Genomic DNA, 21,276 nt, shown 5'->3' on the forward strand with positions numbered 1-21,276 from the left:
TCCACAGCCCGAAATGGGGAGAGCTCGGCCTGCGTGGACTGGGCGCCTGCGCGGTTGCGCGGACGGCGGCTGTGTCTCGGTGCGAGGAAGCTCGCCGCTGGCCAAGTGGGTTAGAGGGAAACTGGATGGCTTGTAGCCTCAACACTGTTTTTCAAAGGACCTAATTTAGGAAGGCCCCTGAGCCCTGGCCGGTTTGGCTCAGTGGTTGAGCGTCGGCCCTTGGACCAGTCGCGGGTTCGATTTCGGCCAAGGGTACGTACCTCAGTTGCGTACCAGTTGGTGTGTCCCTCTCACATCGATGTTTCTCTCTCTTTCCCTTTCTCTTGCTCTCTCTCCCTCCCACTCTATCTGAAGATAGATAGAAAAATATCCTCAGGTGAAGATTACAAAAAAAGACGGCCCCTTAGTAGCTGCTGCTGTGGCCCCAGACATGGCAGGGACTGAGACCTCCCAGGAACAGGGGCAGGCAGACCTTGCCTGTGAAGAAGGAGCAAATCTCACCACCTGTGCTCACAGCAGCAAGAACCTTGCTGTCCCTCTAGGCGGATGTCACCAGGGGGTGAGACGTTCCCTGACGCAGCGCAGAGCCTGCTCAGACCCACGTCGTCGCCGGGCCAGGCTCTGTCTGCGGGAGACACCGCGCGAGGCTCCTCATGCTCTGTGGCCGAGCTTTGCAGCAGCCATGTCTGTGTCCAGTTTGCCTTTGAAGACACTGGGCCTGAGGGGGTGAGGTCAAGTAGTTTGTCCATGACATTGATCCCATGAGGGGGACATGTTTCACACTTTATAGAAAAGGAAATTGAAAAAATATGAAGTGAGTTGGCCAAGGTTCCACAACTGATTAAGTGGATTTTGAACTCATTTCTTACTCCAAAGTCCTCCTCATTTTGCCAGCACTGTGCACGGCCTCAGTGGCCTCTGCCCCATCATTTGAAACTGTGCTGTGAGCTTTAACAGAGCAGAAGCTGGGCCCTAGGCGGGGTGCACACCATGCACTGGGGCGCTGGTTACATATTCTTGTGCCGTGACCATGGCCACTCTGTTCCTTCTGATGGCTGTCTCTCCTGGAAAGTGGGATGAGCCTGCCTTCCCCCCGCTGGTCATGCGGATGCAGCGAGTCTCTGGGAGGCAGCAGCAGAACCAGCCCTGGGACCAGACCACCCCAGGGCACTGCTGTGCACACTGTCCATCAGCAGTGCTTTCCAAGGACAGGTGTCTCGCACTGAGCGCCTGAGTTCACTTCTCAGCAAAGACGACCTCACGTAGGAAAGGGGTCCTTTACTACGCGCTCCACACGGCGCACACCTGCCCCAGCTCCTTCGGTGTGTTGTGCGTGGGCGTGAGCTCCCCATGCTATTGCTCTCAGGCCATAAAAGATACAAACATGTTCTGCCAACCAAGTAGTCTAACGTCTGCTGACCCAGCTGAAGAAACTCAGCGATGTGGGGAGGTCAGTGTCTTCAAGTCTCATCCATACGAGCCAGTTTCCCGGGAAGGACACCTGACGGAGCTTTCCACCCGCCAGACTGGTGCCCGATCCCAGAGGAGAGTAGGCCACCCCAAACAGGCGCTGCCCGCCTCCGGAAAGCTGTGCCAGAGCAGTGGAGTCCCCTTCCCACCCGCCTGCCCTTCTCCTTGGCCGTGGGCACGTCTTTGCTTAGCAACATGTTGAGCACAGTTCAGTAGAAATGGAACTCAAACCAAGGTTGAACTTACAGTTTATTTTTCTCTAAAACAGTGGTTCTCAACCTTCCTAATGCCACGACTCTTTTTTTTTTATCCTCACCCGAGGACATTTTCCCATTTTTTTGGTTCAGGTAGAGTGGGAGGGAGAGAGAGAAAGAGAGAGAGAGAGAGAGAAACATCGATGTGAAAGGGACACATCGAGTGGCTGCCACCCGCACGACCGACCGGGGCCGGGGACAAACTGCAACCGAGGCACGCGCTCTTAGCGGGAACCGAACCCAGGTCTCTCAGGACCGCAGGCCGACACTCTAACCGCTGAGCCAAACCGGCCAGGGCGCCACGACTCTTTAATACAGTTCCTCATGTAGTAGTGACCCCCAGCCATAAAATTATTTTTGTTGCTACTTCACAACTGTAATTTTGCTACTGTTATGTCTTTGGCGACCCCTGTGAAAGGGGTCACGACCCACAGGTTGAGAACCGCTGCTCTAAAAGAATTGATCCCGACAGAGATTTTTTCCTTAGTATTTTATTCTGAAAATTTTCGAATAGGCAGAAAACTTGCAGAAGGCTTGAATAAGCACACCTCTACCCGCACCCGGCGCCTCGGCTCACTGCGAACCCTCACCCGGCCCAACTTACCGCGTGTCTTCGTGTCTCCGTCCGCTTAAAAAGCCAGTGTTTTCCAGACATTTCAAATGATGCAGACGGCAGTACCTTCATCCTCAAGCATTTTATAATGTATGTCTTTAGTGTTCAGTCTTTGTCCATAGTTCTTTGGGGGAGTAAATTTACAGATTTAAATGCATAAATCTTAAGTCTGCCATTCCCTGAGTTTTGATAAATAGATGCATTTTTGTGACCCAGATTACTGTCAAGATACGGAATATTATCGTCACTCCAGAAAGTTCCCTCATGTCCCTTCCTGGTCAATTCCCACCCCTCCCCACCCCCAGGAACCTCTTCTGACATTTCCCACCACAGTGGATTCGTTTGGCCTCTTCTAGAACTTCGTGAAAATGGACTTAGTGCCCTGTGTGCTCTTTTGTGTAAGGCTCATCTGAAAGATTTGGACAGTGCTTTAAAATGAAGTTTCGAGATGTTCAACTTCATTTACCCAACTTCTTCCTGTTTCATGACTTCAGAGACAATTAGGAGCAGAAGCCGCAGGAAACCCCCAGACAGATGGATCCGGGCGGTGGATTTGTAGTGCATATGCGTAGTTTTTGTTTTACATGTTAAATATATAAATTTGGTGCTCAAAATTCCACATCTGACAGCCCGATACCATGAGGCAGGTGTTCCCCTGCAAAATCGGAGCAGCCAATGGGTGTCACACCCCTCTCCGTGGCCACTCTGTGAGCTTGGTGTTCTTTTGGGGCCAGTTCACCCCTTCGCCAGACTGACAGTGCCGTGTGCTGGAATGCAGGCCAGATGTGGAAGAAGGGGCCACGGGGAGGTTACTGGGACACTGGTGGTGAAAGAAACCAGAGGCCTGCAAAGCTGGCTGCCTGGTGGCTGAGCTGCCCGTGGCCCCTCGGAGGTGTGTGTGCCTCCTCCTCCCCACCCCACCTGCCCCCAAAAGCCTGCTCCTGGAAGGAAAGTAGATTGTGCAAATTGGACTAGAACCCAAATACATAGCTCTCATTAATCTTTTAGATTCTTGTCCCACTTCTTTTTTTTTTAATCCTCACCCGAGGACATTTTTCCATTTTTTGTTCAGATAGAGTGGGAGGGAGAGAGAGAAACATGGACGTGAAAGGGACACATTGAGCTGTTGCCACCCGCATGACCCAACCAGGGCCGGGGACAAACTGCAACTGAGGTACGTGCCCTTAGCGGGAACCGAACCCGGGTCTCTGTGGACCACAGGCCGACACTCTAACCGCTGAGCCAAACCGGCCAGGGCTTGTCCCACTTCTTAAAGCTAGTACTTGGCACACAACCCAGAGTTCTGTGGCAATAATAAAGTTAATTGGAATCTAGGTCTCCCGGCTTTTCTTCTGTCAGCAGTTTCTTGGGGCTTTGGGTTGAAGATTGCTTTTCCAGCCTTGCAGGTGTTGTTGACAAGTAGGACTCCCTGTCAGTCAAGTTGTAGGTCTCGGGCGTGAGCGTCTCGGGGTCAGGGAAAGGCCGGCTGGCAGACGTGGGGTGAGAGAGGCTTCGGGGAGCGAGGCCCAGCATCAGCAACCCGAGCAGACGGGAAAGGTAAATGGGAGGGCGGAGGGGAGTGAGAGAGACTGGGACTCAGACTGTAGTTGGCTTTCCCCGCTCCATCCCTCTAGCCAGGGGCTCCCGAGGACGGACAGACTCTGTCGTCTGTCCGTGTAACGGGAAAGGGGGTGGGAAAGGACGGTGACAGTAAAGAGGATTGAAATGGGGGTAGAACAGTTAATGTGAGTGCCTTGTGATGAGGCCGGTGGACGGAGACCACCAGCGTGCTCTGTGGGAAGGGCTGCCCGTGGTTAGCTGGTCCGGCAGTCAGCTTCATCTCTGGAGGACGAAGACTCCGGGTCTAACAGCCCTGAGCGCTGCTGCCGCGCCTCCCCCACCACCCTGCCTCCCTCTCAAAGCAGTGACAAGGTTAGGAAATCAGGACAGATAATTTACTTCAGTCCATCCCTGTCTTTCCTGAGATCTTGTGTAGTTCAGTCTTGGAGAGAGGGAAAAACTAACCCAGACCCTGGTCAGTGACCTTCTTCAGATGTGAAATCGAAGCCCACTCTCGGCTGAGGGTCTGTCTGCTGCCAAGAGGCAGGAAAGATGAAACCCTTGTGTGGTTCCGGGGCCCGGAGTACAGCTGCAGCCGGCTCGGGCTCCTTGCACAGCGGAGGAGCCGGCCTTGACGTCAGCAGTCACCTGATGGCTAGTTTAGGGCTCCGGTCCTCAACCCTTGCTCCTGGAATGGGGAGCGCTGTCCAAGCACGGCCAGCTGGCCAGAGGAGAGGTCTGCCACCTGGTCCCCACTGCAGGAAGCTCGAGCTCTCCAGGGAGCAGGCGAGGCCTCCGATGACACTTACCAGAAGCGACAACTGCGCCCTCTCAGGGAGCTTGGAAGTCCGCCCATGGAGTAGAGCTTCGACTCCCTGCCCTGCACAGTGGGCGCTGCATCTGCTCGGCCGTGAGTCCAGGCTCCGCAGGACTGTTGCATGAGGTCGCTGGGCAGCAAGTGAAGGAAATGGTGCCACTGAGGAGGGGAGGGGAGTCAGAGAGCCCAGACTGTGCCAGACCGGTGGCCAGCCTGGCATGCCCATTCAACACATGGCAGCCGCCCGTCATCCCCGGGCACTCCGGTGTGTCAGCTCTCCAGGGCACCCTGTGGGATCTAAAGGGCACACAGTGTGAGCAGGGTCTTCCCCCTGAGTGGCACAGTGTCTGGGAGGCGCCATGAAGCAGCCCGTCAGGGAAGTAGCAGTGCAGAGCAGAGTGGTCGGGCTGACGTGACAGTAATGTTAGGCGGAGGAGACGTGGACGTACAGGCCCAGGGGACTGCTGTGTGTTTTCCAACTGGTGGGAGAGGCCTAAGGGGCTGACAGCTCCCCGGCAGCCGAAAGGGGGTTGGAGGTGTCTGACATCAGGGGCCAGTTTCAGCTGCTGGTGAGTCCCAGAAACATCTCATGTTCCCATTCGTACAAAGGTAGAAGGACCCTGTCCCTCTCTGCGCTGCACTGGCCTCGGCTCACAGGCAGGTTGACTGGAGTGATTCCTGCTCTCGGATGTTTGGCTACAACTGGGAGCCTCTGCTTGTCACGGTGCCGCCCGGGAGGGAGGCTGCAGCACGGCTTGGGGCCCTGCTGTGGCCTGGCCGTGCCCAGCGCATGTTCTCCTACACAGAGTACCATCGACACCCAGGGGGGCACTTTTCCCCACGAGGTGCACCCCCCGGATCCACTGAAAAGCGGGTAGTGGAGTCTGAGTTGCTCCTGGCGGCGGTACAGTGATGGGGAGTGGGGCTCCCTGCACACGGCTCATCTCCTGGTGCAGCCTGTGGGCAACCAGGGCCCTGTCCAAGCAGGACCCTTCACTACCACTTCCCTCCTGGTCCTGAGCATCCATCCAGGCAGGAAGTAGCTGCCAGGTACCCTCAGCTCCTCTGTAAACCAGGATCTTCTCAGCTTGACTTAGCTACTGCAGCTCACAGGAAGCAAAGCATACTTTCTAGTTCGATGCATCATCTCACCCACCCACCCAGAGGGCTGTGGGACCCTGGGCTTCCCTGGCCCTTTGTCAGTGGCTTGGGGGTGAATCTGGGGCAAGCAGGGGAACAGAGCAAAGCGGCAGCAGGGTGTTCAACTCTGTTTACTGTGATTTCAAAGGCCCTTTGGCAAACTGTCATGAATGAGGCAGCCAGGAGATGTGGATTGGACAGGCCAGCTGGGGCTCTGGATATCAGGTGATGATGGTGACCATGAAATATACAGCGTAGATGATGACTTCACTTCAGAAGATACCCTGGAGTCACCTCCATTTCAGCTCTTTCGCCCTTGACACTGCATGGTCTTGGGGACACACACAACTGTTTACTGCTGGCTCTCAGTGAACGGAAACCACTCATATCTCTCCCCTCCCCTCCTCTCCTCTTCTCTCTCTCTCTCTCTCTCTCTCTCTCTCTCTCTTGTTTACCATGAGCCAGGCCAGGGGATGAAAATGGCAAAAATGTTCAATCCCAACCCTCATTGTGGTTGCTTGGTGATTCTCCCCACACCCACCCCGGTGCGCCTGCCCCACACCCACCCCGTGCGCCTCCCTCACACCCACCCCGGTGCGCCTGCCCCACACCCACCCCGGTGCGCCTCCCCCACACCCCCTTTGGCCTGGAGTAAGGACCCATCGCCCTGTGGGAAGATGTCTCCTCACCCGAGCGCCCTGCTTTTCTCCCGTAAATGTGGAGAAGGACCAGGAAGGCGTATCCGCAGGTGTCTCCTGTGTGCTCGCTCGCTCTGCCAGCCTCCTGGCTCCGTAGCCTGGTTGGGCAGCCGAGCTTCGGGACCGCTCTCCGTCACTGTGCGGTGGGGGGGGGGGGGCGCTGTTCCATCATGTGTGAGCCCTTCCTGTGGAAGAGGGGTGCCCCGGGAACAACGGGCCATTGGGCTGAAGTTAGGAAAAGGGTCAAGTCTATGGAAAGACAAAGGTTATAAACCCGTGTTCCCTGCCAGTGGGTGGATCGACTGGGACAGTTAGCAGCTGCCCCACCTCAGGAAGGCCTTTAGCAAAATCCGACGTGAGGCAGGACTTGGGGTTGTGAGACCTGTGAGGTCCCTGCTGCCAAGTAGGGTTCTGTGCCTGGGAGACCGCTCCGCGGCGACGGGAAGGACCCTGCAGACGGGCTTGCCCCCGGGGCAGTGTGTACGCGTCTTCGTCAGGCCTGCTCAAAATGAGAGCACTGAACCCCACACAGGCGCAGGGACGGGGCGAGCAGGTTGGATGGCCGCATGCCGGATGACTGGACCTCATCCATCTAACATTTTTGTGTTGTTAATCCTTACTTGAGGATATTTTTCTATTGATTTTCAGAGAGAGTGGAAGGGAGGGAAGGAGAGAGACAGACAGAAACATTGATGTAAGAGAGATACATCAGTTGTTTGCTTTCCAAAGGACCCCAACTGGGGCTGGGGGTCGACCGTGGGACCCTTCAGTGCACAGGCTGACACGAACCGCTGAGCCAAGCCGGCCAGGGCAGAATGTCCTTTTTTCTCAAGTTCTTTTCTGTGGCAAGAATTCCGGGGTGTGTGACTGCGTGGAAGCTGGAGTGCCTGTCAGTGGAGGACGTCATGCTCACCTAGGATCTGTGCGAGGAGGACGCGTCAAGGCGACCCCGGGGAACATGGTGAGCTGCCTCCTCCACAGAGGGCTAGGCAGCTGGGCGGAGCAAGCTTTCTCTGAAGGATGTTTTGTACCTTTTGAATTTTGAATCATGTGCATGTTGTACCTGTCAAAAAATAAATGTATGGCCCTGGCCAGTTTGGCTCAGCAGTTAGTGTCAGCCTGCAGTCCAGAGAGACCCGGGTTCGGTTCCCGCTAAGGGCATGTACCTCGGTTACAGTTTGTCCACGGCCCTGGTTGGTCGTGCGGGTGGCAGCCACTCGATGTGTCCCTTCACGTCGATGTTTCTCTCTCTCTCTCTTCCTCCCTCTCCTTCCCACTCTATCTGAACAAAAAATGGGAAAATGTCCTCCGGTGAGGATAAATAAATAAATAAATAAATGTATGTATGTATGTATGTATGTAGCCCTGGCCGGTTTGGCTCAGCAGTTAGAGTGGTCTGTGCACCAAAGGGTCTCAGGTTTGATTCCCGGTCAAGGGCAAGTACCTGAGTTGCAGGTTCGTCCCCAGCCCTGGTTGGGGCCCGTGCAGAAGGCAACCGATCGATGTGTTCCTCTCACATCGATGTTTCTCTCTCTCCCTCCCTTCCCCCATCCACTCTCTCTAAAAATCAATGAAAAAAATATCCTTGGGTGTAAAAAATATCTTTTACAACTTTAAAAATAAGTTGTACTGCCCTGGCCAGCTTGGCTCAGCGGTAGAGCATTGGCCCATGGACCAGAGTCATGGGTTCAATTCCAGCCAAGGGCAAGTACCTCAGTTGCAGTTCATCTCCAGCCCTGGTCAGGTTGTGTGGGAGGCAACCAATGTGTCTCTCTCACATTGATGTTTCTCTCTCTCTCTCTCCCTCCCACTCTATCTGAAGATACAATAGAAAAATATCCTCGGGTGAAGATTAAAAAGTAAATTAATAAAAAGTTGTGTTAGGCTAGAACACTGCAGGCAGCCAAGAGGAAATGGGAAGCAAACTAACCATCATTGAACATCTGCTTTGAGCCAGGTATCGGCGGGATGTTGCACATACGGGATGCTTCTGGTCCACACAGCCCTCCCGGGAGTAGACAGCACCAAGGCTCCGGTGTGCTGGTGTCGAGGTGCTTGCCTGTCTACCGGGCCGTCCCTGCGGCATTGTGCTGCCCCCTGGAGTAGGAGCACTGAGTAGCCAGGGCCGAGGAAAGAGGCCTGCTGGGGCGCTGCCAGCGGGCCCCGCCTACTGCGCAGAGACACACCCTCCATCTGCTCGGTCCGCTGTCCTGGTTCCCTCTGCTCTTGCAGAGCCTGGGCACACAGTGTGTGTTTAGAGGCGGCGTTTCTGCTGCGGGGAACACCTTCCTCTGCCCCTCCCAGGCTACGAGGGGGCGCGCCTGCCCTGTGCTCTTCTCCCTGGCGGGAACCTGTCGTCTGTCTGCCAGCTGTGGGCTGGCTGGAGCACCACCGTTCTGATCGTCAGACCCAGGCTCCTTCCCTGATGGAGAGGAGAGCGTCCAAGCCCTGGTACAAAAGGTTCTCTCTCCATTTCTTTGGAAAAAGAGCAAGTGAATGAGCTCATTTTCACTGCAACCCAGAAAGGAGGAGGGAGGAAGAGAAGGTAGCCTCCTCACTGCCCGTCCTCCCCTCCTGGGAGGTCTCCTGGGTGGAGGACTTGGGTCTGGCTCAGGGTGACCAAAGCCAGATGGTTGGGACAGGTGGTCCATACAGGGACAATGCTGGAAATGTTGAGACCAGCTGTCTGCTGTGGCCCAGAAAAGGACAAGTGTCTGTACCCTTTTCATCTCCGGCGCAGAGCTCTGTCTGGGGTTGCTGGTCTCAGCTCTGGACATTGGCCTCACGACTCAGCACGGCCTTGCAATGTCAGCGGTCTCTGGGCGCCTGCGACCTGCCGGGCACTGCTCTAGGCACCTGGGCCTACACGTGGCAAAGCTGCAAAGTCTGCTCTCATGGATTAATGGCTCGTGTGCACGCTGACATGCGCCAGGTCTGGCCCGCTCTTGCACCCTCTGCCCAGTCCTTGCCCAGTCTGGGAGAGCTGGGGGCAGGGCTGATCCATGAATGTCCTGGCAGAGGGGCTCTTTGGCATTTCCAGCTGCCAAGCCGAGGCTGTTGCCCACTCACTCCCTTGAGAGTGTGTCTTTGGACCCTGCTGGGCTGTGGTCAGAATGGGCCTTCTCGGTCTGCGTGGCAGAGGCCTGACGCCTTGCAGGTTGGTGCTGGCCTCGGAACCATCTGGAGAGCCTGGAGTTCTGCCCTGTGCATGGATGGTGGGCTGGCCGTGTTTAAGCCGCACCTGACACCCTCTTTTGTTTCTCTTCCGCTTCAGATTGAGAAAATCATGAGCTCTATTGGAGAAGGGATCGACTTTTCTCAGGAACAGCAGAGGATCTCAGGTATGTGCCAAGCGGCCGTCTTCCCCCTGAACTCAGACCTTGGCTCCCTCGGGCTCAGGACAGACCTGAGGGGTGAGAGGTCAGCCCAGCTAGCTGTTCTTTGGGAGCATGGCTCCTGTTACACACTGGAGGGAAGTGTGTACAAATTGAGTTTGTCTATTAAGAAACTGTTTTTCTTAATGAGCAACTGTCTCTCATAATTCTCTTCTTGAATATAGCTTACTCCGAGTGGCTTAAATTGGCGCCCCAGGCAGCTGGGGCGCTGAGTCTTCGCGGGCACGTGCCCTCGTTGGTCTAGCCGGAGCCAGTGCCTCGACTGTCAGCCTGCGTCTCCCAGGGGGGTCGGTTTTGCTGGTTCCTCCATTTTTCCGCTTACTTTGTCACTCATCATTTTTACTTCAGACCTCTACTACTTTGGGTATTCTTTTCATCTCAAAGAGGGGTGAGGTCTGCCTCTGTTTCCTTCATTTGTGGTTGTGTTACTTTCTTAGGTCAGGTGACATGCTTAAGGTGCCCCTCCGAGCAGCCCTCCACTCTGCCCCTCCCAGCCTGGCCTCTGCCCCTCATCAAGCAAGTGCTCTCTGCACCGAAGGGCCGCTCCCGTGCTTACTCGGGCGGCTGCGTCCAGGACTGGCCTCTGGTTCCTCCGTGGGCCTCTGGCAGGAAGTCTGACGGATGGGCCAGTGTGCACACTAGGGACAAAGGGCCTGCTGGGGCCATGGGCTTGTGGAGAAGTACAGACTCTGGAGCCTCCGTCCTGGGTTCAAATTCTGGTTCCAGATCCGTGTGTGTCTTGGACAAGTCACTTGATCTCTCTCAGCCCCGCTCCCTATCTACATTGGGGTAACAGTACCCACCTCACAGGTGTGTGGGGCTGAGGGACGCATACAAACACCTGAGCTGAAGAAACACCCCTGAAATCACTGCTGGCTCTGATGGAGAAACCTCAAGAAGGGGCATTGCCCCCAGCTTGTTGCCCAGCACCATTTTCAGACGGGGGTCCTGGGGTGTCCTCCCTCCAGCAGCCTTGTTTCCCTGGGTTCTGGTAGGGGGCCCAGCAGGCTCTGGCCTGTCTTTGTGCATCGTGGGTTATGGGGTGGGGGTCTGCAGGGGGCGCTCTCGGGCTGAGAGCTAGTGGACCTGAGACCATCACTGCTGCTTGTCAGAGCTGTGCCGTGAGTGCCGTCGGGTGGGTAACAGTTTAGCCGAGGCCGAGTCTTGCTTCCCGGCACCCTCTGTGTCAGAGCAGCAGTCACCTCTTGGCTGTGCTAAGTCCGGAAATGTGGCAGTGCCTCCTGAACACACTTCTGGAAGAGCCTTCTGGAGGTGGTGGCACAGGGCGCCTTCCTGCCCTGCTGGTTCCACCCCACTTTCGCCCCCATGAACCCGTGTGAGTGCTGGAATTGGTTGGTCCCACTATCCCCCTAGGTTTCTGGATCCCCACACACGGTCTGATTTTAGTGGTCATTGAGTCGACTCATCCTCCATCCTCTAGCTTAGGAAGTCAGGGCAGGCACACGAGGGTGGCCACCTGGACTTTGAGTGCGTCCACCATGCTGCCAAGCCCCAGCCTGCCGTGTCCGCCCCTCTGCCAGGCCGTGACTCGTGCAGAGGGTGGGCTCAGCCTGCCCAGCACTCTGCCTTCTGTCTGACAGTCAGGAGGGGGCTTTCCCCATGACCCCAGGGAGCACCAGCCTTTAGCCCAGGCCAGAGCAGGATTCTGTTCTATTTTGAATGGTCAGTATCAGGGCACTGATTGTCCTTGGGTTTCTGGATCCAGGAGAAGGGACCTGGGCTCTGGGTTTGCAAGCCTGGCTGGGGTTGCCCGGCGCTCAGCTAAGCATGGGGTGGCCCGGCCCTCAGCTAAGCATGGGGTTGCCCGGCGCTCAGCTAAGCATGGGGTGGCCCGGCCCTCAGCTAAGCGTGGGGTTGCCTGGCATGACCGGTTTTGCAGAGGCTTATGTGCTGAAAGGTGAGACCCTCTGTAGCACTTGAGTCTCAGCCCTGTTTTGGGCCACCAGCCAGCCCTGAGTTGCCAACTTTGGAGCTCGTTATCTGAGTCTCAGCAGGCATGGTTCATAGCTCCTCCCACTGACAGGAGTCCAGGAGGCAGGAGGGGGAGACTCCCCACTGGCCCAGGCCACTCTGGCCCTGTTCACCGAAGGCCAGCTCTGTCAAGTGGAAGAGACCGTTCTGTCTGTGGAGTAGCCACTAAGTGCCCATTGCCCTGGGCCAGGGCCGCTGCAGCCGGGGCGCAGGGTTCCCAGCGTGCTCAGTGGTGGCATGTGGTCCCTGGGTTGTCTCTGTACACGTTACCTCTTTTGTCTCCATGGCTGGACCTGGGCTTTGGTCCTGGCTGCCTTGTGCTCATGCCTCCCCGCCCGTGCCCTCCCCTTCGGGCTGTGTGGCCTGCTCTGGGCGCTTGTTCCCTGCGCTCGCCTGTTTCTGTGACACTGCGACGCATCTTGGCAGAGAGGCACAGTCATTCCTTAGGTGGCTTGTGGGCTAACCTCCGGCCGTGTCCTCAGGGCAGTGCACTCCTCTGTCCCCTCCCCAGCTGTCCTGGGCACTGTCAGCCACACCTCAGCAGTGCCCCTCTCCAACCCCATGGAGGTCAGGTCTCGCCAGCGCTGCCTTTATGTTGGCGGCTGTGTGGGCCGCAGTCTGTCATTTTGCTCTGACATTCGTGCTGCCGTGTCCTCCCTCCGCGGCGGCGGCAGCTTCTGCTTCAATGTCCGATCCCTGATGTGTTTCCTGAGCGTGGAGGGGGAGGGGAAGGGGAGGGCCGGGCATTATGAGAGGGAGCGAGGACGGAGCAGCAGCAGGCGCGTGGAGCCAGGAGCCTCCAGACAAAGCACTTCGCTGCGGTCCTGGGAGGGACGCTCCCTCCGGCAGGCGGACACAGCGGCCCCACGGATCACAGCGGGGATGAATCAGCAGCCAGGAACACCGGACTCTGTGGACGGATGAGAGCTCGCTGCCTAGACCCTGGGACAGACAGCCCCGCTCAAGGGCAGGGAGCTCAGGTGTCCCAGACTCGGCCCCTCGGGGTGCTGCTGCAGCCTGCCCGGGGGGCCGCCCGGTCCCTGGCCACCATCTATGCAGCAGAGGACAGACGAGGGGGAGCTGGGGACCCTGGGTCACCAGAGTCTCCCAGATAACCAAGCCAGTGGCCTCGGGCAGGAGTGCCAGGAACCACAGAATGACTGTCACCGTGTCAAGACCGTGGCAAGAGTTCTCTGGAGGTGATGTTTTTGTAGTCGGTTCTTCCTTCCTCGCACCTCTGTGTCCTCCCTTCTTCCTCCCTCCTCTTGTCTGTACTTGCCTGTGAGCACCGGAGAAGTAGGTGGGGTTACGGTGTCCAGCTCTGAGCATCCGAGGTCTCCCAGCAAGGGCTGAACTTCTCTCTCCCACCTCCCTGCCCCACCTGAGGAGCATGGCAAAGAGCTGTCCTCCCTTCCCCACTCGTCCTAGAGGAGACCGTCAGGATCCGGAGCCCCTAGGAGGACACGCTGTCTTTATCTCTCAGCCAAAGAGAGCACGGCGCGGAACGTGAACAGACTTAAGCTGCCACAGCGCAGCGACCAAGGGCCGCTTTCTTTTCTCTGGCTGGGCTTTGTCGTCTTTAGCCAAGAACTGGATCTGCCTACCTGATTTCCACCTGGGCGGGCCCGTGAGTCCCGGAACAGCCACATCAGTGAGATGAATGCCCAGCCCCTGCACACCCGCCCTGCCCGGGAAGGCAGCCCTTCAGACAGCACCCTGGCCCGGGAGACGCCCCGCGCACCTGCTCCTGGGGTCTAGCTGTGGACCTGGCTCCTGGCCCACTGGCCACACAACCCGGCGGAGGGTGATGTCGCCATCCCAGCAAAGCCACCCTGAGCCCTGGCCCAAGCGCCCTGCTCAGCTCCTCGCTGCCTGAGCCTCTGAGCACAAAGGGCCATGGTTTGCTTGTTCCGGGACTGCTGGGGGGAAACAAGTAAAAGTCTCTCTCTCCCCTGCCGTGCTCGCTGCTGCTTGGGTTGCATGTGCCGGGTCCCTGTGTACAGCCGCTGCTTCCCTCCCAGAGCCCCAGCGGAGCCTGTGTCCCTGAGCTGCATGAAGATGCGTGCGCCCTCCTGACCGTGTGCTGCAAGGTCGCAGGATGGGCCCACGCCCACGGCCCACGGGGCTCCTGGATGCATGGATGACAGGAGCCCCCACCCCTGCTAGTGCCCATGGGGCCAGACTTTGTGAACCATCTCAGTGTGAACGCTGACGAGGAGCTGACCCGGAGACCCCTGGGGATTGGCTACCCCTCCCCTCCAGTGGGCAGAGGTTGTGCATGTGCCCCACGGCCTGGAGCAGCTTGGCCGAGGGGGAGCGGGCCGGCGCCCGAGGTTGTGGGTGTGCACGGCGCCCCGTGAGCTCCCCCCGCCCGCACACGGAAGAGGCGCGGCGGGTGCTCCGCTGTCTGCCCTCTTGTCCGTGGTCTGGCTGCACTGTGGTGATGACTGTGGTGTGGCAGTGCCATCTGTCTTCCTCTGAGTGCTGCTGCTACCGCCTGCACGGTCTTTCCCGTGTCAAGCGCCTGCCGATTGCTCTCTCGCCAGGTGCGCGGGCGCTGGAGCAGAGCGTCGGGGAGTGGCTGGAGGCCGTGGGGCTGCAGCAGTACGAGAGCAAGCTGCTTCTCAACGGCTTTGACGACGTCCGCTTCCTGGTAAGTGCGGGCCGGGCGCCCGGGGACCCTCCTGCTGCGTCTGCGACATGCAGAGAGCCGTCCGGCAGAGCCGACCAGTGACCCACGCCGGCTGTGTCGCGCACCCTCTTTCTCAATTTGTCCCCTCAACTGTGCTCCTGAAACTCTTCTGTAGGGAGAGCTCTTTGCAAGTCTGCATCCCAGGAAGGAGGGTCCCTGACCTCAGACCTGTGTCCCCTCCCCACTCTTCCTCTCAGACCTCAGGCCGGGTGTGTGAGGTGAGGCGTCAGGCCATCTTGTTCCCAGTCACACGGGAGTCTCGGTGGGCAGGACAACCGGCTCCCTTGGTGACTGTCCCGCCTTCGCCGGATACCAGAAGTTCCCTTTGTTCTCCAGAACTTTGGCCTCCTGTGCCTGTGCGGATGCCCGAAGGGGCTGGGTTGGTTCTTTTTTGGGGTGTAATTGTGTACTCCCCCCGTCTTACAAACATAAGGTTAAAAGAAAAGAAAAACACCGAGGTGTGTCCTCAGGCCCTGTGGTGTAGGGGCTCCCGCTGGCTCTGGGGAAGGGGTGAGGACGGAGCAGGGGACATCCCCTCTGGGCAGCCTCCCTGGGACCTCGCGGGTTGGGCCAGGGCAGCGCTGTATCCCGGCGGCCTTGGTCGTGGTGGGTGTCGGCTCCCGAGTGTCCCGGCGATTTCCAGACCCAGAGCAGTGCAGGGCTGCTCGTGTCCACGCCACTAGCGTGGGGGCGCGGGGCGTGGGGGGTGCGGGGGGCGTGGGGGCGCGCACCAGGCTCTGGGTCTGAGGGTCGCGCTTCGGCGCGGAGCCCGCCGCCCCTTCCCTGTGTGGGGTGGGCGGTGTGCTGCTGTCGCCCTCTGCGTGCGCGTGTCACCTCGGGAGCTTGCGTGGAGGGGCCACTGCCTCCCTGGCCCTGGCGGGCGGCTCCCTCTCTCACGTCCCGAGCGGTCCTGACTTGGCAGATCTCCGTCTCCGCCCAGCCCTCCGCTGCCTCGGTTGGGGAACAGTGGTCAGTCAGCCCGGAGCACCCCCTGCCCTCTGCTCACCAGAGTGGGTCTCTGAGGGCCCTCTGCTGGCGGGGGTGCCCTTGATGCCTCCCAAGAGCCAGGGGGCGGCCTGGCCTCCAGGAGGGGCCAGACATGACTCTTTAGCTTTAAAGATATATTAGGTTTTAAAATAACAATTGTTTAAAAAAGTTAAACTGAGTTTATTTATGGTTCTTATAACCTAACCCCTGACTCACCATGTTCCTTGGGGAAGGAACAAACCCAGAATGGGGGTAGGGCCCGGCCTGCGAGGGGCACGGGGAGCCCCTCTGAGCCTGCATGCAGGGCTGAGTGCTTGGCCTCTTGCTCCTCCTGCTGGTTGTGCAAGGGGAAGGTCCCAACCCTTGCGTATGGAGACACCATGCAAACTGCTCCCCTGCCCCTCCCTGTGCTCCTGACCAGAAAGGAGCTGAGCAGGCCTCTGGGGAAGCCTGGGCCACATGTCCACTCGAGACGCAGGGCTCCATTAGAACGGTTCTGTTCCCCTGGGAAGGGCCCTCGCCAGGGGAGGCCAGCAGCTCCCATTTCCAGGCCCCTGCTGGTCACACCTCACCCAAGCCTTTTGCTTCCGGCACCTGGAGTGGCCTGAGGAGCCTTGTAAAGCATTCTGGGTAATTGCATTCAAATTGCCAGATGGGCTGTGAGGCTAATTAAGTTTTAGCAACCAGAAAACGAGGACGAAAACACACAAGTAGGGGCCTGTTTGTTTAGAAACACTGCATGTGGTGTAACGTCTGTCGCGTTCGCCGCGGTGCCCCGTGTGGTTTGCAGGTGGCTCCCGTGGTTCTGAAGGGCCCTGGGAACTCCCAGAGTCACACGAGGCTCCCAGGAGCCGGACCCCGACACAATGGGCGTCTGGAACCTGAGGGTGTTGCACAGGCGAAGACGTTGTGGGGTTCCCCTGCCGGAGTCCCACAAGTTTGCTGTGGGAGGAGTACAGGGCACGGGGGTGGTCACACAGCCCCTCAGGGTGAAAGGGACTTCAACATCATGGCGTCTCATCATCCCCTCTCTGCCGGGTCCCTTTCGGGTCATCTCTGCCACGATGTTGTTCCATTGACAGGTTCACCACCCTGTGTGGTGAATGGCCTGTCCGTGGTTTTAGCACACGGCTGACTTAGAGCGTTCTTCATACTGAGCAAAACTGCATTTCCTCGTGGCTGCCGTGCCCTGGCTGCAGGTCTAGCTTTTGCAGCCACACAACACCCTCGAGCCCTTTAGAAAACTGAAGGTCTGTCGTGGCTCCTGGGTCCTGTCTTGTCTATGCCCCGTGCCTCCTTCCCGTGGCCCTGCCTCCTGTGAGGTGATGACTGGGCTAGGCTGGCGAGCATTGCAACTTGAACTTGAGTCACACTCTGTTGCTGGCAGGCAGAAGGGGCCTTTGATGGGCAGGGGTCTGGGTCATGATCAGAGTGGGGGCGACCGGGTGCTCCCTGGGCTGGGTGGGGCTGACACCAGATGGCCGGCTCACCACACTGGCTCGTGCACCCGCCAGCAGCCTCTTTCACCACGAGTCTCATGCCCAGGAAATGGGCTTTCTTAGGAAAGGGAGGTCACTGGTGGCAGGCAGCTCCAGCCCCAAGCAGGCTGGCGCAGGACTCATGTCTGGGACTCGGCCGGACCTCCCTGCGTGCAGATGTTGACTGAGTAAAGGGTCGTGTCCCTGATGCTGGAGCATTACGTGGACGTTAAAAATACGCTCTGAAGAATGTCTGAGATGGGAAAACAGTCACTTTGGAATGTTGAGGAAGAAATTGGTGTACAGAAATCCACATGCAGCATGAAAAAGAGAACATCTGTGCCCAGAGGTCCAGGGAGGATGTCAGACTGTTCGGTGGTATCCTGGGACGAGGGCGGCCTCCTCTCCTGCTCTGGAATGTAACAGTTCCTGCATTCTCTGCAACGAGTGGACTGAAATCCGGAAAGTCAGTACTGTGGGTATCGAAAGGCAAGGTGGTGGTCCAGCTGGGAACACAAGGCAGGTAAAACAGTCCGGCGAGGCCTGTGGGTGCTGCAGCGGCAGAGGGAGGACAGCCTCGTCTGGCCCAGTGTTGGCCCTTTGCTGCCCAGCTGCCCCACCACCCTGGGGTCCTGTCGGTGGAGTTGCAGTTGGGCGCTCAGGCCCAGAGGGTGGGGGCACAGCCTGGGCCTAGCCCCAATCTGCCCAACTTTGAACCTCTGGTTACGCTCGCTGTCCTGGGGTTTTGCAGAGGCTGTGGGACTTGGAAACACTGCAGGGAAAGGCCAGGCCGGTGAGAGGCCCGCGCTGACTGCGCATGGGGCAGGAGAGGTGGGCAGGCCAGCCTGCAGGGGCCTTGATGGCCGCATGGGGGGGGGGTGTCCTCTGGCTGTGCCCCTCACCAGGCAGAGAGCCCCTGCACCCTCGAGGGTGGGCAGGTGGGGGGTTGTGCAGTGAGGACGGGCAAACGGAGAATGGAAATGAGTCTGGAGCCAGAAACAGACTGAGTGGCAGGCCTGGCGCCTCCTACAGCCAGATCTGGGAGGGCTCCGTCCGTCTGCTCTCCGAGGGCACCTGCCCTGCGCAGATGCTCCACTGTTTCCTGTCTGTTTCTGAGGCCGTGCCAGCCTGTTCCCACCTGTCCGAGAGGACAGGTGACTGCAGCCGGTCCTGAGAGCTGAGAAACACAAGCTCCTGGAGCCGGTCCTTCTTTCCAGCCAGGCCCCAGACCCTGAGCTGCCTTCCTGCTCCTGTCCCAGGTGAGGGGCTGCACCCTCGGGTTCCTACCTGGCTGCCCTCCTCCGACGTCGACCATTGCCTCCCTCCCTCCCGCTTCGAGGGGAGGTGCTGCCCTCCCTGGTCCCCATGCCCCCTCCGCGCCCCAGCTTCCTTCCCCCCAGCCTGCCCCCCACCTCGCTGCTCTGCAAGTGGTCCCTGCCCTGTGAGGCGGGAGCTGAGAGAGGAACCCCAGACAGTGTGGGTCCTGCCTCTGGGACTGACTGATGCTGTGGTCACTTGGGGACTGAACACCTCTGTGTACTGGGGCTGATGTGCACCAGCTGTTCCCATCACTGCTGGCCCTCCGACCCTGAGACGGCACGCTGCGGGCCCCTCCGGCCTGCGTGCTCTCCTTCCCCCGCCCCCCCTGCCCGGCCCCCTGGAGCTGTTCAGGAGCCGGGCGCTGTGTGCCTCTGGCCTTCTCCAGCCCCCTTCGCAGAGGGACGTCTGAGCACTGTTCTCACCTCTGCTCTTTCAACTGCACTTTAAGACAGAATCGGACGGCGACCAGGTTCATAGTCCTGGTGCTGGCGCAGCGTGACGGCCGCGGGGGCCTGGCTCGGGCACTGCGTTCTGTTTAGGAACCCCGAGGGCAGGGCCTGGTGCTGTGTCGGTGAAGTGCAGTCTCCCCAACACCGAGTGTCAGTTATGACTCGGGTTCAGGGCCTCCCTGAAGCCCACCTGCGGGCTCCTGGGGTCCACAGACACCACATTCAGGACTCCGGGATCAAGTCACTTCCCCAAGGCTGTTCCGCAAGCGGGCAGCTGAGCTGTGGCCGGAAGCGGGTCTCCTGGGCCCAGAGGTGCCTCCCCGCAGCCCCTGTTCTGGCAGGAGCAGTGCCCGGAGCTGGACCCTGGCAGGAGCCAGGGCCTGGGTCAGCAGACACCTCCCACCCACTGTGCGCTGGGGGCCGGGAAGGGCATGCCCTCGGCCCTGGCTTGGGGCCCACGATGTCCTTCTGGACCTACAGCTGCCCCGCCCCCCCACAGGTCGGGACACGGGTGCCCCTGCCCTCCCCTCATGGAGCCCCAGGGCCGAGGGCGCCGATAGGAAACTGGACAGAGGAAGCACAAAAGAAACTCAAGGTTCCCCTTCCTCAGGAGAGAGCTGGGCGGGGAGGCAGGAGGCGGGGTTTTCCTCCCGGTCCCCTCTGTGACTCTGGGCAGGTGGCTCGGCCTCCCTGCCCGTCCGGGTCTCGTGGGGCCCTTGTGTACTGCTCCCTTCGTGGGGCATGAGGTCTGCCGGGGGCACCCTGCTCCCTGTGGCGACACTAACCGCGCTGACCGTGACCTAAGATGTGAGGTGGTGTTTTCCCTGCATTGAGGGCTGGCAGGGAGCAGGCACTGGCTTTGTCCTTGTCTCCAGGAGGTCAAGCTGCTTTGGGTGGTCTTGGAGTCAAGCCCTTTGACCCCAACCTGGCTTGGGCCTAGCTAATCTATACACTGCTGATTTGGGGGTGAATATGGTACCTGGCCCTCTGACAAGGCCTCAGGAAGACAGATGTTGGGGGCGGGCAGCAGATGGATGGACCTGTGCTGTGCCTGGAAGAGAGGGAATGGCCACCAGGGACCTCTTGGGAGGACAAGGTCCTAAGGGGAATTGCTTCCATAAAAGAGTTTCCCTAACACCTCGAGAGCCCTTCTGAAGTTGATGGGCAGGGTGGGCCTCCAGCGTCAGGGTCCGGGAGCCTGTGGCATTGGTGCTTCATCCTCGTCTTCTCTGGGCCGGATGCTCTCTCACTGTTGTAGAACAACGAGACAGACCAGACTCAGACTCCAAACTGGGTTCAAATGAAGAGAGCTTTGTTAGCCGCACGGCGATTGTCCCATCCTACGCAGGGGAGAGAGCAGCCCCGAGCTCAGGGGGAGGGTTGCTTATATAGTTGTCTTAGCCCCTGGTAAGGAATTTGGGTTCATGGTATGGGAGGAAGCAAGCAGTACAGAAGCAGATATTTGCAGCCAGCTGTTATGCCTGAGGGAGCAAGCAGTTTGTGTGTACACAAAGCAGTGGTTATCTACACAGTGCAGTGGTTATCTGTACAGTGCAGTGGTCGTCTACACAGTGCAGTGGTCGTCTACACAGTGCAGTGGTCGTCTGTACAGTGCAGTGGTCGTCTACACAGTGCAGTGGTCGTCTACACAGTGCAGTGGTCGTCTGTACAGTGCAGTGGTCGTCTGTACAGTGCAGTGGTCGTCTGTACAGTGCAGTGGTCGTCTGTACAGTGCAGTGGTCATCTGTACAGTGCAGTGGTCGTCTGTACAGTGCAGTGGTTATCTACACAGTGCAGTGGTTACCTGTACAGTGCAGTGGTTATCTACACAGTGCAGTGGTTACCTGTACAGTGCAGTGGTTATCTACACAGTGCAGTGGTTACCTGTACAGTGCAGTGGTCGTCTGTACAGTGCAGTGGTCGTCTGTACAGTGCAGTGGTTATCTACACAGTGCAGTGGTTACCTGTACAGTGCAGTGGTTATCTACACAGTGCAGTGGTTGCCTGTACAGTGCAGTGGTCGTCTGTACAGTGCAGTGGTCGTCTGTACAGTGCAGTGGTTATCTACACAGTGCAGTGGTTACCTGTACAGTGCAGTGGTTATCTACACAGTGCAGTGGTTACCTGTACAGTGCAGTGGCCGTCTGTACAGTGCAGTGGTTATCTACACAGTGCAGTGGTTACCTGTACAGTGCAGTGGTTATCTACACAGTGCAGTGGTTACCTGTACAGTGCAGTGGTCGTCTGTACAGTGCAGTGGTCGTCTGTACAGTGCAGTGGTTATCTACACAGTGCAGTGGTTACCTGTACAGTGCAGTGGTTATCTACACAGTGCAGTGGTTACCTGTACAGTGCAGTGGTCGTCTTTACAGTGCAGTGGTTGTCTGCACAGTGCAGTGGTTATCTATTAG

The 21,276-nt window shown here is 58.4% G+C and overlaps 1 protein-coding gene across 4 annotated transcripts in view; it reads left to right on the forward strand.

Annotated features, from left to right (window-relative positions):
• Positions 1 to 21,276, forward strand: part of ANKS1A (ankyrin repeat and sterile alpha motif domain containing 1A) — a 188,399-nt gene that overhangs the window by 148,989 nt on the left and 18,134 nt on the right. For all 4 annotated transcript variants that reach the window (XM_036248247.1, XM_036248246.1, XM_036248248.1 and 1 more), the window contains 2 exons: positions 9,827 to 9,893; positions 14,486 to 14,592. In XM_036248247.1, the coding sequence (XP_036104140.1) occupies positions 9,827 to 9,893; positions 14,486 to 14,592 (174 nt within the window). The remainder of the gene's footprint in view (positions 1 to 9,826; positions 9,894 to 14,485; positions 14,593 to 21,276) is intronic.

Source organism: Molossus molossus, unplaced genomic scaffold (assembly GCF_014108415.1).
Source record: "Molossus molossus isolate mMolMol1 unplaced genomic scaffold, mMolMol1.p scaffold_m16_p_8, whole genome shotgun sequence".
Taxonomy (NCBI): domain Eukaryota; kingdom Metazoa; phylum Chordata; class Mammalia; order Chiroptera; family Molossidae; genus Molossus; species Molossus molossus.